The sequence below is a fragment of the Leptinotarsa decemlineata genome, unplaced genomic scaffold, assembly GCF_025532065.1.
Source record: "Leptinotarsa decemlineata unplaced genomic scaffold, Ldec_3_MD MMD2_tig00026282_RagTag_RagTag, whole genome shotgun sequence".
In the NCBI taxonomy this organism is placed as follows: domain Eukaryota; kingdom Metazoa; phylum Arthropoda; class Insecta; order Coleoptera; family Chrysomelidae; genus Leptinotarsa; species Leptinotarsa decemlineata.
The window spans coordinates 16419385-16435449 of record NW_027412668.1 but is presented as its reverse complement, the minus strand read 5'-3'; the positions used below and the strand labels follow the sequence as shown (position 1 = coordinate 16435449).

Genomic DNA, 16065 nt, shown 5'->3' with positions numbered 1-16065 from the left:
AGCTGCAGTTAGAAGTTATTGGAATGCATGCCAACTATGCAAAAATATATGAGCCAAACCTTTTCTTACTGAAATGGCACCATTACTTCCGTTTAGGTGGAGAAGTTTTGTCAGACCTTTCATCCACACACGGAAGTTTCTATGCCTCAGTACCAGATCAGTCGGTCTCAAGTTAGCAAACCCCTTGAAAACCGACTCCACCATTATGGCAATTAGAAGGTTAACTGGAGTTACGTGGTCATAGTTACCATGACACTGCCATTCACACGGAGATTCAGCTGACTAAGAGATATTCCAGGAATCCCTTATCTCGACATGCAGTTAGCATGCAGTTATCATTCTTTTTGTAGCTCTCGTAAGAGACAGTCGTCTCTAGTTTGTGAAATAAATTATTTTTAAAAAGTTATTTTCTCGTTCCAATCATTTAATTGACGCAGTCAGTAAGATTTGTGCAGCGTGAAAACAAACTTTTTCGTCGTGGAGTTTCAACCCCTTCAGCACAAATTCAACAAGAATCCTTCGAGGACCACCCAGAACGAGCGGACAAGGAGACGACTGTCTCTTACGAAAGCTACAAACAGAATGATAATTAATATAATGTTAACTGGATGCTAACTGCATGTCGAGATAAGGGATTCCTGGAATATCTCTTAACTGAATCTCCGTGTGAATGGCCGTGTCATGGAAACTATGACCACGTAACTCTGGTAGAAGAGGATGCCCCAAAGAAATCTTTGCAATTAATTTCAATAAAGATAAACTTCTACTAGAGATATATCTTTCAAATTTGGCTATTCTGCTGCACCCCACATGTATAGTAGTTGGGAGCGATTGGCGAAATAAGTCGAAATAGCCCTCAATCGTTCTTTTCAATTTTTCCGCAATAAAATAATGCGCCTAATTTTTCAAGTGTTCTCATAAATTAAAGTTCAACGGGAATGAATCAGGAGATCTTGCTACATGTATAAATAAATACCCGTTTAAATTCTCCTCAAAAATGACAGGCCCAATTAATTGATTGTCTGAAAAATGGACTCGGTTATTGAAGTAATCTCCAGCTTAAAAAAATCAAATAATTATTGTATTATAGTCCATATACCACATACCACTAATAGTAGTTCTAGCGAATATGCTCCCCACAGTTGTGGTCAAGCGAGTTTCATTGATCCATACAATATTAGCATAAAATTTCGGTATGCACTACTACATAAGAATTGCAGTTCTATAGCCAACTCTATTAAAATCGGTAGGGAAGTTGTGCTTGATCTAATAGAATAGAATATGTCACATATGTCAAAACAGCTTATCGCATTTTTAATCTTGTATATGCAGCAATGTATATTGTATGCAGCAAACTGTATTGATAACCTGAGGCCCATATCAGTGATTCAGAAAAAAACATGCATATTTCCTATTCTGTTGGAAACTCACATTTCCATAAATGGAGAATTTATGATAGTTACTAACCGTATAATATTCGGTGACCTCGTAATACTTTCTTGCGAATAATGTTTATGTATTGGCTAATTTGTTTCTTGATTACTGGATACCATTAAAAACAAAATTTCTGGACAGACATAAAAAATCATGCAATATATTTCTCAATTCCCTCATAGTTTATAAGTAGTTTAATTATTTCTGTTGAGAAGTTTCTCTGGAATAGTAACTGTGAAAAGTGTTTCTTGTTTTTAGATATTTCGTCCACAAGTTTTGTTTCTACATTTACATAAATCTTCCTAAAATGAATCGTGAAGGGGTGAGTAAACATTCTTCTAAACGAAAAACCACAGAACTTACGAACACTAATTAGAGGAGTATATAGCATTAATAAATCTTAGAGAAAACATATTTTTCTAGTTAAATATGTTCGATGGTTATTTTTATTTTTGTCTCCTGAAATATCGAAGGAAATTCACAAATAAATAAAAAATGAGACATAGTTACAGTTACACAGGTAACGTATTCTAAAAACACTTCATTGTGAGATTTCACTGTTTAGTGAACATCTCACAATAAAGTGTTTTTAGAATACGTTAGTTATGGATTTTCATCAAGTATCGGCCGATTCCATCATATAGTTACAGAGGTGTTGGATATCAATTCTATGACAGATCTGTATCATTATAGCACAGGTGCCGGCATTTGTGTCGTGAATCATAGACTATAAAATGTTTCCACAAATAATTTAGCTCAAATATATTTGAAAATTGATTTGTTCGATGAATAAAAAATATCACGTTACTTGTGAATTGCAATTGAATTTTTAGGTAAACAAGTTGGGTCAAGCACTATATCTTTTCGAAAATATCGAATTGGATGTTCAACCAAGAATTGAAATAATTCAACGGATAGGAATCCAGAAAAATGCCTAAATAATTACAAAGATTTTGCCCTTCCATTGATTTATTTCATAATGCATATCTTTTGTTCCTCTGAGCATATTTCTCACTTCATAGCACAGATCTGTCATTTTTCGCAAAGGCTTGAAATATTGATATACCTATACTAATACATACAACTGAAAAAACTACTACTCTCACACACCAGAAATATGCAACCCTGCTCTATGCGCGTTTTATTAACTAATTTGGCGTCATCAGGAACTAAACTATTCCTAACTCTAACTATTACTTTACCTATCTACTCGTATATCTAACAGAGTATTTCACTTTTAGTTATTCATCAATGATTCCTTGAGTAAAAAACTAAATAGGATTTTTTCGTAGAAGTTCCTGCAAATAAGAAAAGTGATTCATGTGAAAGTAAATAATGGGTTTGTTGGGATAGTCCCCATATCACAGTTTGCTATTTACAAACTTTCGAACACATCTAAAAGTCTTGTGTTACTATGAAGAATACCTACTTATAGTGACACTAGAAATAAATTACAAGTCAATTATTACCAAACTGTGCTAGGTGTAAAAATTACGAGTTCATAAATAAGTACATAATCACCTCCATTCTAGTTCTCTCTATATATTTATTCACCCTGATTGTGTTCTCATTTCTCTAGTAGTATTACTTAATAGTCCATTACACCAAGTTTCCACCTTATCCCTATAGTAAAATTGTACCAAAATAAGATAATGTATTATTTCAAAATATTCACTTTTGACCTGCAAAATAATAAATTTGCATGGAAAATCTCCTTAGTTGGTGTGAAATTGAACTTTACACATGAATGCATCTCAAACTCTCTTGGCAACCAAGAATAAACATATTTGTTCCAACATTATCTATTGTCTCATGACCTCTGCTCGATAACATTATAAACAAGTAGACCCCCTGCAAGCATTACCACATGTTAATATTTATAGATAGAATAGACATCGATAGTGATATTTCAATTAGTCGATAATATACCAGGAGAATATCTAATAGAACTTAAAGTAAAGAGAATTATTTCAAAAGCAAATAATTATAGAATATATTTTCAAGATTCTATTATGGAATAATTAGGTAACTTGCTAGACCTGAAGTGATTTTAATTATTTTACAATGCAATGATAGGCGGTGAATTGATTAAGGCGAGTAAACCATTAATGTGATATCAGATTATAATGTAAGTACTAAGAATCACAAGTTAAGAAGTAAAAACTATTGATTCTTAGCTCGCAGTTTCGAATTTTGATAGTTGCCATTACGATTTCTGTAGCCACTGTGATAACATATTCTGCCATGAAAAAAGTTCGAGGTCCGCATTTAAAAATTAAGTTGATGATGGAATATAATGAACGAAACATCGCATTGCAAACTGATTTATATTACATTATAAGAAATATGGAACAGTATTGAAAGTTCCTCTGCTTCTATTATATCATTAGAATTGGAAGCCGTAAAACCAGAAAACAAATTCGACAAACCTAGTTTTTGGTGAATATTTTAAAAACAATCATTGATATTCATCTCGATATGAAAAAAGATTATTCTAGTTTCCCAAAATTGAAAACTTTCGTTCAGGTTAACCGACATACATGTGTATGAATATAATTGAAAAAAAACTGTTTTTGTTCTCATATCGCGATTATCTCTGATTACGTCACAATATACCGTCTGCAATCCAGAAAACCACTACGATCGCGAAATCGATTATCCTTTTTATGTGTATAATTGTGAGCGTATTTTTTGTGGCCTACTGTCAAAATATTTTGTATCCACATTCAAAATATTTAATTTATTTTTGAGTGTGAATATTTTGATGGTCGGGTGTTTAAAGCTCGATATAGCTTCAAGTGAAGTTAAATTACAAAGGTTTCCAGCGAATGTTTTCCGAAAATATTCAGATTTCAGATGCAAATAAAAATTTTTGACGAAAGCAATGATAGCCTCATAGCTCCGGTTCCGGGTCAAGTTGTAAAATCACCCAAAAAAGATATTTTAGGCGATGTAAGTATTACAAACTGGCGACTATTGATCAGTTCAATTTAGTGTCAACGTCATGAACGTTGTCTTGTAAGTCTTGGTTTTATTCCACTTTATCTAAGGTCAAGTATATATAGAGGTCAACTAATGTGCTTATTCAGACGTAACTGTGCTGAGAAAGTTTCTTAAATATAGTCACAAATATTTGTTCAATTGGGGTGATTTTGAAATTGTATTAAAGAAACAATATTTCGAGTGACGTCTTTTCTACTGGTATATAATTGAAATAAATCTTTAAGAAATATTAAATTATTTCATAATCAAAAGGTTTATATGTATTTCATTATTTGAAGCTATTCATTCATGTGTATTTATATAATAGATGATGATACCAGTACTTGATGAAAACTCATAAAGTATTTTAGTAAGATTACTAAACCGCAACATGTGTTTCACTATAAAATAGCTTCTTAAGGCATGTTCATACTAACCAGAAACTACCTAAATAGTGCTTAATATAAATTACCAATTTGAACATTGGAAAAGAAATTTCACAAACTCATTTGAATGGACATCTGTCTGTTTTTCCGTTAACCAGCTGTCGCACACCTACGAACGACAACCCTCAGAAGTCGAAACTTGTGCGAGCTAAAGACTAACGAGGTCTTACCTTTTAACCTGTGATTCCTAACACATGTAGGGAAAGAATATTTCCGGAGTTCACCAATCAACTAATTACCAATTTCAACATTAGAAAACATTCAATAAAGTGGATTCATTCAACAAATGTTCTGAAATCTTTATTCTATTGGTTACCGATCATTCTAAAAGATTAAATTTCAAACCTTTCCCTTTCTTATGTAACATACCATAATTGTCATTGAACTCATGCCCCTTTGTCAAAAGATGGTTTGCAAATGTAGAATTGGTTTCATATTCAACAAACTACTATTACATAAAAATCATCAGTCTAATATTTTATATGTTTTCCCATTAGCATTAGTTCATATTATTGTTTCAATTTTATTTGAATTCATTCAAAGTGTTTCATGAACTAATAACAATAATATTTTTCATCCATAATATCACAAATTTTTTACTAGTATCATCAATAATTTGGAAGCCTATTAGTGAGAAGAAGTCACCTTTAATGGGCGATTCTGATACAGGTAATGAAGAAATAGTGTTGCCCAAGAAGGTTCAAAGAAAGGATTTTTTTTCATTTGGAATATACTTTTGAATTCAATGAGAAGTACAGATTGAACTCTGAAAAAAAATTCATTTTATTTTTGCTAGAATAGAAGGAATATTGGCATGGAACAAGACGAAATAATGCTTCAACACCTAAAAAGTAATTGGTGATATGTAGAATTCTTCACAAAGTTAGGTCAGTTTAATCTTCCTCTTTGAAGATGATCACTTGGTGATTGAAATACGTGTCGAGGTGTTAAAAATAACTATTTGGTGTGGGAAAAAACTTCAGTAATATTCATTACTACACCAAAGGTTCCAAACAGTGCATCAAAAGTTAGGCTGTCCATTTATTGCTCCTTTTCTGGAAATACAATACCAATTAATACAGGAAAGTTTTTTATTTTACCCCACGCTGTTCTTTTCGTTTCTTTGGTCAAAACAGGTGAAAACTGGTCAAACCATGGCTCTTTTTTTATTAATTTTCCGGATCAAACTCTGCTGTTTTCCGTTTTTTTGGAAACTTGACATATTGACTCCCAATTTGCAATATTGTAAATACATTAATTTTTGACATTATTTTTGGAATAACGTTTCAACTCCTCAGTGGGTGTATCAACGATAGGTGGGTAGACGATAGCTGCTACCCTATTAGAGATACAACAATATGTTTCAGAAAAAAGTTGTAGAGATTAATTACTTTTTTATTCTTTCCTCGAAAATTAGATACATTTCCGAAGGAAATAAAGTAGTCGGTCCAGAATTTTTTGAAAGCTCATAGTATGGACTATTCTGAGATGGTCCTATGTACAGGGTGTCCAATTTGAAAAAACTGAGAAAAAAGTGATCCTGAATTTTGAGTACCCCTATATAGAAAAGCGCCGTTTGGTATTATGAAGACAAAAGTATATTTGTCAAGTATATGTGGTTGAAAAATTTACTCATTCTATTTGATCGAGAAGGAAATATTTGGTGTTGAATGAACCCATTTTTTTACATACATTTTACTATACTTCCTGAATCACCCGTTATAAACCCAAACAACCTTATATTTTTGAGAAGCACTCTGCCCAAGAAAGTCAATCGAGTGAAAGTATCTGGAGTATTCTTTTTAAAAAAACATAAGTTTGGTCTGTTGCACATTCATTGGACCCACTGTATATTAAGAATAATTATCAAAACATAGCCTACAAACGTGCTCTGCTATTCCTGATTAGCTGGTTTCTCATCGCTGTGTATGTTTCTTGTGCTCGGCAATGCGAACTTTCAACGGCCTCTTAGTTTCACCGATGTATGATTCTCCGCACTCGCAGGGTATCCGGTGCGGAGGAGAAACACAGCGAGGAGAAACCAGCAAATCAGGAATAGCAGAGCATTTTTGGATTCATCGATATAACATCAACTGGGCTCAAGCTAAAATCATCCACAAGCAGAAACACTCGTTGAGGATAAAATTCAAAGAAGTCGCATATATGTTGTCCAACAACGCATTTAGCCAAGCTACCGTAGAGATACGCAACATATGGAAACCTCTACTCAAGCGGAACACCACCAACTCGCGCCAAACGGTCAGTTTCCGCTAAAACCGATGAAACGGAGAGAGGGAAGAGGGGACAAGTGAAAGCACTCGAATGACCTATAAATAGTCAGATCTCGGAGGATCCAGTCCCGTTATCACTCGAAGACGATTGTGGATACTAACAATAGAAACATCATGAACGTAACTTGCTTTGGAATGTTTTAATTTATTCTTTCAGGGATTTCAAATCAATTTACATCATATTAGACAATGGAAGTCCGAACCTTCAAACAAACATCTTCCAATATGCTACACTTCTACTGGGCACTCTTTATATTAGAGAATATTTTAGAAAATCTCAATGCATTAGAATCTGAAACTTTCTTATATATTTTTTTTTCATAACTTCTCATTTGTCTCGAACTTCTAATAGAAGCTTGATCTGACACACAGTATGAGTAACATATGGTGAATTTTACATTTAATAAATTAAATAATAATAATAAATATTTCTGGAGTTTTTTCCCAACACCAAATCGTTATTTTTAACACCTCGACACGTGTTTCGATCACCAAGTGATCATCTTCAAAGAGGAAGATTAAAGATTTTAATCTTCCTCTTTCATTATACATTCATTATACTTTGAAGATATTCATTACTACACCAAAGGTTCCAAACAGTGCATCATAAGTAATAATAATAAGTTTATTGTGCATAAATTACAGACACACACAAAAGGGTAGGGGTTAATCTGTGTAATTGACGACTCATTTAATTTGTGGAAATTCATGATCACTTTATTGAAATGAATGAAAACACGTTTTGTCTAATTTCCAAGACCGGTTTCGGGTTTTACCCCATTATCAAGTAAAAAACTAACTAATATACTTGTATTAGTAAAAATAAAATAACTAGTGGAAATTGGATAAAAGTGTTTTCATTCATTTCATTAAAGGTAGGGGTTAGCTTATGGCATGATATAATTCAATTTTCTTCAAGCACACATAATTTAACTGCAGAAAAGCAAAGGAAAACACAACATTACTCCATACTTAACAATTTCCTATTTCACAGTAAAATAGATTGCTGTTTAAAATTTGTGTTTCTAAAACCTGCTCTACTTTTGGATTCAATGTTATTTATGAAATGTATCATTTGTATATAAACATCTCTGTAATATCTTTTTATAGTCAACAGGATATTTATTAGCATCGAGTCACTGATGGATTGATTTGTACATATTGCAAGAATTAATGTCATATATTTAAAAATGATTTTTTTATCACCATCACTATTACTGGAGTTTTTTTCACAACACCAAACCGTTATTTCAAACACCTCGACACGTGTTTCGATCACCAAGTGATCATCTTCAAGAGGAAGTTCAAACTTCCTTACTTACAAATCAGATCATACTTACAAAGCTATCCTTATTTATACCATAGATACCTGTTCTAGATACCTGCGTCTGGAGTGTCTTAAATTAATTTTACAATTTGTCTTATCTAATATGTAATATAAAATAATGTGTAATTAATTTTATAATATTTCAATTATGAGATTCACTTGACTATTACATAAGGACACATTGTAAAATTAATTTAAGACAAGTAGATAAGACAATATTGTAAAATTGATTTAAAACACTCAAGACGCAGGTACCTAGAACAGGTATCTATGCTATAAATAAGGATAACATTGTACGTATATTTAGTTTAATCTTCCTCTTGAAGATGATCACTTGGTAATGGTTGGTGAGAAAAAACTTCGGTAATATTCATTACTATACCAAATGTTCCAAACTGTGAACATTATAACATGTAGCTCTTTATAACTGAATGATTTGAAATCATTCACATAATATTGAAATGTTTATTTCACCTTGTGAATTACTATTGATTTTGTCAACTGTGTCATAACTTTCAATACAATATTTTTTGATTTCACTTGAAATTACATTGCTGTATAATTCCTTGAAGTCAACTTCTAATTTGGAACTTTTGTTCCTCCAATTGGTGGGTGTATAGCAATGTTTTTGAAGGTTCTCAACATTTCGGACCTTTAGTACAACTGTCAATTTTATTTTGATAGAATAATCAGGAAGAATCAGTGATAGATATTTAGAAAACTTCTTTAATTTAAGATGGATTGTGAGAATACTATTTTCAAATGTAATTCATCTCACACAGGAAGTAAACTAATCAGTACATTAAAAGTAATTATGAAATCATAGTCCCAAGCCCAACAGTCTGAATAAGATAATAATATTCATCAAATTGAAAACTTATTTTTAATCTCTGATACGTAACACCACAGAGTTCAAGATTTCTCCTTGATCGATTTACTGTTTATAATTAGCAAATGGCATTCCTACCAGAAGAAATTACCTGGTACTTTAACTGTGTTATTAATTTATCATATATTTCGAATGTTTCCAATAATATGATTCTACTTCAACTCATTGAACTTTCAAGCATGATAAATGAATTTTGAATTAGTTGTTTTGTTTAGGATAAACAGTACTGGGGGTCTGTATTATCAAATAAAGGTCAAATGTTATCAAATGTGACCTTAGACGGCCTATATAAAATGCATACTGATAATTCCTGAGTCGATCATTACAGTTAGTCTTCATGTTAAAGCTTAACAGAATAGCTGTTTGTGTTTCGGTGCTCATTCACGTTTTCTGTGTATATTTGTTACCTAATTGGATTTTTTGAATTATAAATATCATCAATGCAGTTCTTGAGGGTGGAAATGATGGCTATTGTGAAAAAATTTCGTGTCAATCCTATTTACTATTCAGACTACTCTGATACACTAAAGAGTTTCTGTTGAGTACTTTTACTCAAATAATTCTTTTTACTCGTATTTTACGAGGAAAGATTCATTCAACTAAGTACCGAAGAAAGAGATTTAAGACTTCCCGAAAGAAATATAGTAGCCTGTTGGCTGAAAATGGAAAGTATTACAATTGTGAGTCATATGTAATATTTCGAACCAATTCGTATTATTTGCTAGTTTGCCATATTGTTAATATATAATTTTAACATTTGTCCCCTAGCAATGACACTTTGAATCTATGATTGACAATTTCTTATTTTCAGCATCCCTTACTTAAAGCCTTTTTGGCTGGATCATTATCTGGAACCTTCTCCACGGTACTGTTCCAACCTTTGGATTTAGTCAAAACACGGTTGCAAAATCCTACACCGGCACTAATCAAGTAAGTATTTGAAATGTTCCATAATCAATCACCTTGTGATATGATGGTGTGCATTTTATGAACTTAGTTAATTAGATCACTTAAAGAAGTATTTTCTGGAATACTATTTTCAGTGTTTGATTTTTTTCCAGTCAACATGGAACCATCAGCATGTATTCAATTTTCTCAAATATACTGCAGCAAGAACATGTTCGTGGGTTATGGAGAGGAATGACACCGGTAAGGAATTCTAACATAAATTATTTTGATAGATGCATATGACAAATAACTACCAAAAACTACGGACTAATATTAAGAATTGATAATCTCAGTCACTTTATTTTGTTTAATTTGATAACAAGTGTCTCTCGACGTGCATTTGACTAACCAAGTTAGCATCATCATCAGGAGATGACTAAATATCTTACATCTGCGTTAGAGTCGAGCGACACTAAATCTTTTTGTGGTCTATGGAACGTAATATGTCAAAAATGTTTATTGTGGTGGTGAGTTAGTAAACTAAGCAGACTAAAAGGTACATCAGAACAGGCTTTTAATCGCCTTTTAAGGTTTATAAAAAAAAAATGTGAAATAGATCTGTAAGCAGTGTAATCAACACAGGTAAAAAACGGTAAATATAGGTGTCATACTAGTTAGTCATTAACATATAATTTAGAAATAAGAATACAATAGCAACATAATTACAATAACTAATACTGAGAATCAATTTACTAAGGCGGGTCTAGTTTCAGTAGTTTTGTTCTGGTGTAGAAAAGTGTTTTCAATAGATTGTGTTGGTGAAAAATTGGGTTTTTATTCGTGGTTCAACTGGCATTTACCAGTTTCTAAGTTAACTTTATGCAAGTAATAACCCAACATTTATGAAATTTATATATTTTTTAAGTGTGATTGGCATTTTCATATCATTATACAGGGTGTTTCCTAACTACGGTACAAAACTTCAGAGGGTGATTCGTTAGGTCTTTTAAGAAAAAAAAAAACCTATGAACATATGTACGGAGTTGCTTTGTTTCTGAGATACAGGGTGTTGAAATAAAAAAAAAACGATTATGAAAACGTTAGTAAAATTATTTATGATGAAATCACTGTTAATTGACAACTCTGACATGACAACACTATTACAGTCAGCTGGTTTCCAAAGCATGTGTTCATGATATGCAAAGTGGCTTCAATTTTTTGTCTCGAAAACGGAGCTAGATATGAAGAAAACAAAAAGGACGAAAAAGTTGTTTTTTTAGTTAGTAAACCTAAAAAAATTAAAAACTACAAGTCAGTGGCGTTCTTTTTTTTCTCAATATTGTTGGCTGTTTTTTTTACATAAATGACACCAGTAATCAAATAACTATGTGACCGGTTTTTCAGTTTGCAATGAGTTGTCTGTAATGTTGGGAAAACAAAGCAATATCTTCAGGAGATATTAGTTTTTTGATAAAAAAACCTTTTGACTGTCTATTTATCCATACCTTTTTCAAAATGTGTAAAGAGTTTATTTCAAACTTAATTGCTTTTTTTCTTGCTTCGGAACTTTTTCACATTTTTTTATATAAAGATGGGAAGTAGAAAACCAAAAAGCTTTATTTCCAAAATAGAGGAAAAAGTTTAAAATGGGGCGGAATTTTATAAAGAAAGAAGTAGTCCTTTCATGAAATAATCACATTTTATTTATTATGGTATGCCAACGGTTTTTATACTTCTGTTTCCTTTTCTTTATCGTGTCCTTTAAGTTGGGTCATATATTAAAGATATAGGAGTCTTATGAGTTTATAATCAATCATCTTGTACACGAACCATACCAGTGTATAGATTAAACCTTATCTATGTTATTTGAAAATTTGATTTGATATTAGTCCAATGAATTTTAATTATTATAAATATATGTAGTGGGCTGTATATTATGTAAATATGCTAACTATGATTACTATCGGTTTGATAAACACTCCGAGCCAAATGGATGTTCATAGGTCTTCATTTCAATTTAATTTTTTGAGCAAATGTTGGGTAGTGATAAGGAAGCGCACTATCATTATCCATATCCTGCTGAAAAATATCAACATCAGTATTATCAATCAGTATTACTTTGAACTTCGACAAGTACCAACAAATATTGTTTTTTAAATAAGATATATTTCCTGATATTCCATGAACAATACTATTTTTCAGGACTTAATAATTCATTTCACCAGAAAGATATTAAAGTTGATGAACTCCCCAAGATATCAACATTTCAGATAAGATTCACCAGACAACTGCTCATTTACCCAACAGTAATATAGCTATTTTATCTACAGCAGGAATAGGTTCAAATGTTTGTCTTATATATTCATTTGGTCAGTTGATGCAAATATTGATTCAGTGATTGTGTGTTGACTTTTTTAACTGATGCAAAAATAGATAAAAAAGTATAATTTTTTAAATACATTTTTTTTAATGCCATCAGACTTAGTCGGCCAAATGATACTATGGCATTAACAAAAAAATTGAAGAAACTATATTTTCTTTTGCATGGTTTGTTATTTTGTTGCCCATTAGCAAAGAATGATGCAATATTAAGAGAAGTGTTATCGGGGAGGTAGATGACAGTATTGAAGAATGTCCCTAAATACTCTACTTTTCAAAATGATGAAATGTCAAGGTTTATTGTATTCTGTATGAACAAAGATTTGTTGGATTGCATTTTAAAGTGTCAGGTAACTCAAAAGACAATGATGAAAACTGAGAAGTCTCATGTTCAGAGTTGAACAACTCATAAAATCACCCATTTAAACTTATATGCAGTCACTATAACTATATATTCTCAAAAATATTATCAACATTAACATTGCCAGTAGTGAGATTATTCCTTCGATCAATGGTCATTTCATGTTTTTCAGTCTTTAACAAGATGCGTTCCTGGTGTGGGCCTGTACTTCTGCTTCTTGGACTATATAAAGTCACATTACTTCCGAGGTAAAACACCCAATCCTATGGAGTCTGTAACCATGGGAGTCATAGCCCGAGCCATGAGTGGAGCAGCTTTAATACCTATCACTGTGGTGAAAACAAGGTAACGTATGTTGTATGTTGTTTGCTGTTTTTTATTTCTATAAATTCCATTGGTTTCTGCCTTCAAACACTTTACTTAAATTTGGATTAGATTTGAGTATAGGATTTGATAATCCTAACCTGAAATTCTGGGTAATCCCAGAATCTCAAGGTTAAATATGTTTGAATTCAGCCTAGTTATAAAATTAATTACAAATACTGAGCAAGTGAAATACTGATGTGTGAATCGTTAAACTGTAACATAAAATCCGTTTCATCTGTAAACAAGACACCAAAAAATTAATGAGAAAAGTGTTTTAGAAAAAAATAAATAAAATTCCAAATATTTTTCAAGTATGAGTTTGAATCTGGCTTTTTTTTATTTCTACACTGTTTTAGGTATTATATTATTGTATTATTAGCTGTATAATATTCCTCTATGATATATTTTTCATGTATTTGATTCTTTAAATTTCATTATTGATATATACTTTAATACCTTTCTGTCATGTTGGTAACAATTAATTTTATAGGTTAGATTTGAAAGTTTGAATTTTTACTAAGTGAATGAATAAATGAGGTATATACCTCGACTAAATATCTAAAAAATTGAGTTGAAACAAGTTGAGTTTATTTAAAAAAAAATTGCATATTTTCATTAGATTGCTCCTAGTATATTATTGATAAATCAATAATTATTTTCAAATTGAACCTATTAAAAACATGTAGTTCCACTATTCACTATATTGCAATCATTCCTCATGAAATAAAATCAAATATCTATCAGTGAAATAATTGTACTTGTCCATTGCCAAGTTTGTAAAACATTACACTTTGATACTTTTGTAACTAATTCGAATCTATTATTTTATATTTTCATATTGGGAATTTTTTTTGACATATTTTTTGTTGTCTTAGATTCGAAAGTGGTGTGTATGGCTACGATGGAGTCTTTCCTGCTTTGAGGGAAATATATCGTACTGAAGGAATTAGGGGTATGACCTGTGGTTTAGTACCAACCCTATTTCGAGATGCACCTTTTTCAGGCCTCTATTTGATGTTCTATACCCAATCAAAACTAGTAGTTCCTCAAGGTAATTTTTTTATGGTTTCAGCTTACAACACCTTTATTGAGTGCCTAGTTTTTTTATTACTCTTTATTAGCAAATAATGCTCTTCAGAGTAGTCAGTCACTTATAAAATATAAAACAATAAAAAATATATATAAAATTAGAGACAAGTCTCATTTTAAAAACAAGAAACTGACAAAGTGTTGTTTACACATTTAAAAACTGAAAATACCAATAATTTGTATTAATAAAAACTGAATCTCAGAAGAAATATTCCCAAAAATTTTGTAGTAAATCTGTAACCACCAGATATTGTTTCATTATATCATATTGAATTTATTATAACATATATTAGCATTTAACGAAAAATTCATCACAAGAAATTAATGCAGGATATTATTTTTTTCCAGAAATGCTGAATTCCAATTATGCATCTCCAATTCATTTTACTTGTGGAGTAGTGGCTGGGATTTTGGCTTCTGTTGTAACACAACCCGCGGACGTTCTCAAAACCAAAATGCAACTCTACCCAAACCAGTTCAATGGTTTGTGGTCTGTAGTAATTTACGTTCACACTAAATACGGTTTACCAGGGTATTTCAAAGGCATGGTACCAAGAATGTTGAGAAGAACATTAATGGCAGCAATGGCTTGGACAATGTACGAGCAATTGTCTCAAGCGATGGGGCTGAAGTAGCACGTAGTGAGTTTTGTAGACTAGGTTTGATAGCCTGGCCTACTTTGGATCGTTTATATAACACTGCAGATAGTTTGAGGAATAATTCAAATTTGCTGTAGAAGCAATTCCAAGCATGGTCTGTCAGATTGAAAATTGTTTTAAAAAAAGAAAAAGTGACTTACTTCACATGGATATATTTCAAACTCTGAAATAAATTATTATGTGCTACTTCACCAATTTACCAAAATATTATTTTTAGGGATGACACAATATTACAGTATTGTTTCATAGTGATGTGATATTTGTTACCATAGTTTATATGTATATACATTAGAAATAAATTATTTTAAAGAAACATTACTCGCTTTTCTAGTTTCCATATCAGGTTACTCTGCATTTGAATAAATGTATTATACCTTTCTAAGAATGGAATATACAATTGTGATTATTTGACATACTTCTGGAGACTAATTGACAGTTCTTAAAAAAAATACGTACGACAAATCATAACCATTTGTAAATTGTACTCTGGTTGAGGGACTTCGGTAAATGGCCATGTGTACGCCAATAAATAACTTTTATTATTACTAAGATTAAACCTTTTGAGTTTTTGCCATGATAATAAAGAAACAAAAATAAACTCCATATAAATATATATATTTATAATGTATATATATATATATATATATATATATATATATATATATATATATATATATATATATATATATATATATATATATATATATATATATAAATAATGAATTGAGGAAGTATTTCACCTCACTTGAAGACTGAATTTCTGAAAGATTAAATGCTATATTTGAACTTTGGGGGTTTTTCATAATAACCAATCTAACTCCTCTTGCTAATGCCCTGTCTTTTCCACTTCCTGAAAATTTTCATTTTTGGCACTTGGCACCGATGGCTATTCTGGCCTTCATTTGAGTTTTGTACATCGGCACGAAAAAGGGGCACTTTGAAATTTCACAAAAT

General features: G+C 31.4%; 1 protein-coding gene across 3 annotated transcripts; it reads left to right on the top strand.

Moving 5' to 3' along the window:
• The first annotated feature begins 1635 nt into the window (after positions 1–1635).
• Positions 1636–15424, top strand: LOC111504596 (mitochondrial glycine transporter A). 3 transcript variants are annotated; one of them, XM_023159234.2, is made up of 6 exons: positions 1636–1756; positions 10181–10299; positions 10431–10518; positions 13170–13342; positions 14239–14414; positions 14801–15424. In XM_023159234.2, the coding sequence occupies exons 1-6, from the start codon at positions 1742–1744 to the stop codon at positions 15085–15087; spliced, it is 858 nt and encodes a 285-aa protein (XP_023015002.1). In that variant the 5' UTR covers positions 1636–1741; the 3' UTR covers positions 15088–15424. The 3 variants fall into 3 exon arrangements, with proteins under 3 accessions (XP_023015002.1, XP_023015000.2, XP_023015001.1); XM_023159232.2 differs by lacking the exon at positions 1636–1756 and adding an exon at positions 4117–4386; XM_023159233.2 differs by lacking the exon at positions 1636–1756 and adding an exon at positions 9682–10049.
• Positions 15425–16065: the final 641 nt, after the last annotated feature.

Coding starts and splice junctions, on each gene's coding strand:
- LOC111504596 (XM_023159232.2), top strand. CDS start 4,291: ATGCAAATAAAAATTTTTGACGAAAGCAATGATAGCCTCATAGCTCCG. Junction 10,519..13,169: donor TATGGAGAGGAATGACACCG/GTAAGGAATTCT, acceptor CATGTTTTTCAG/TCTTTAACAAGATGCGTTCC. Junction 14,415..14,800: donor AAAACTAGTAGTTCCTCAAG/GTAATTTTTTTA, acceptor ATTTTTTTCCAG/AAATGCTGAATTCCAATTAT.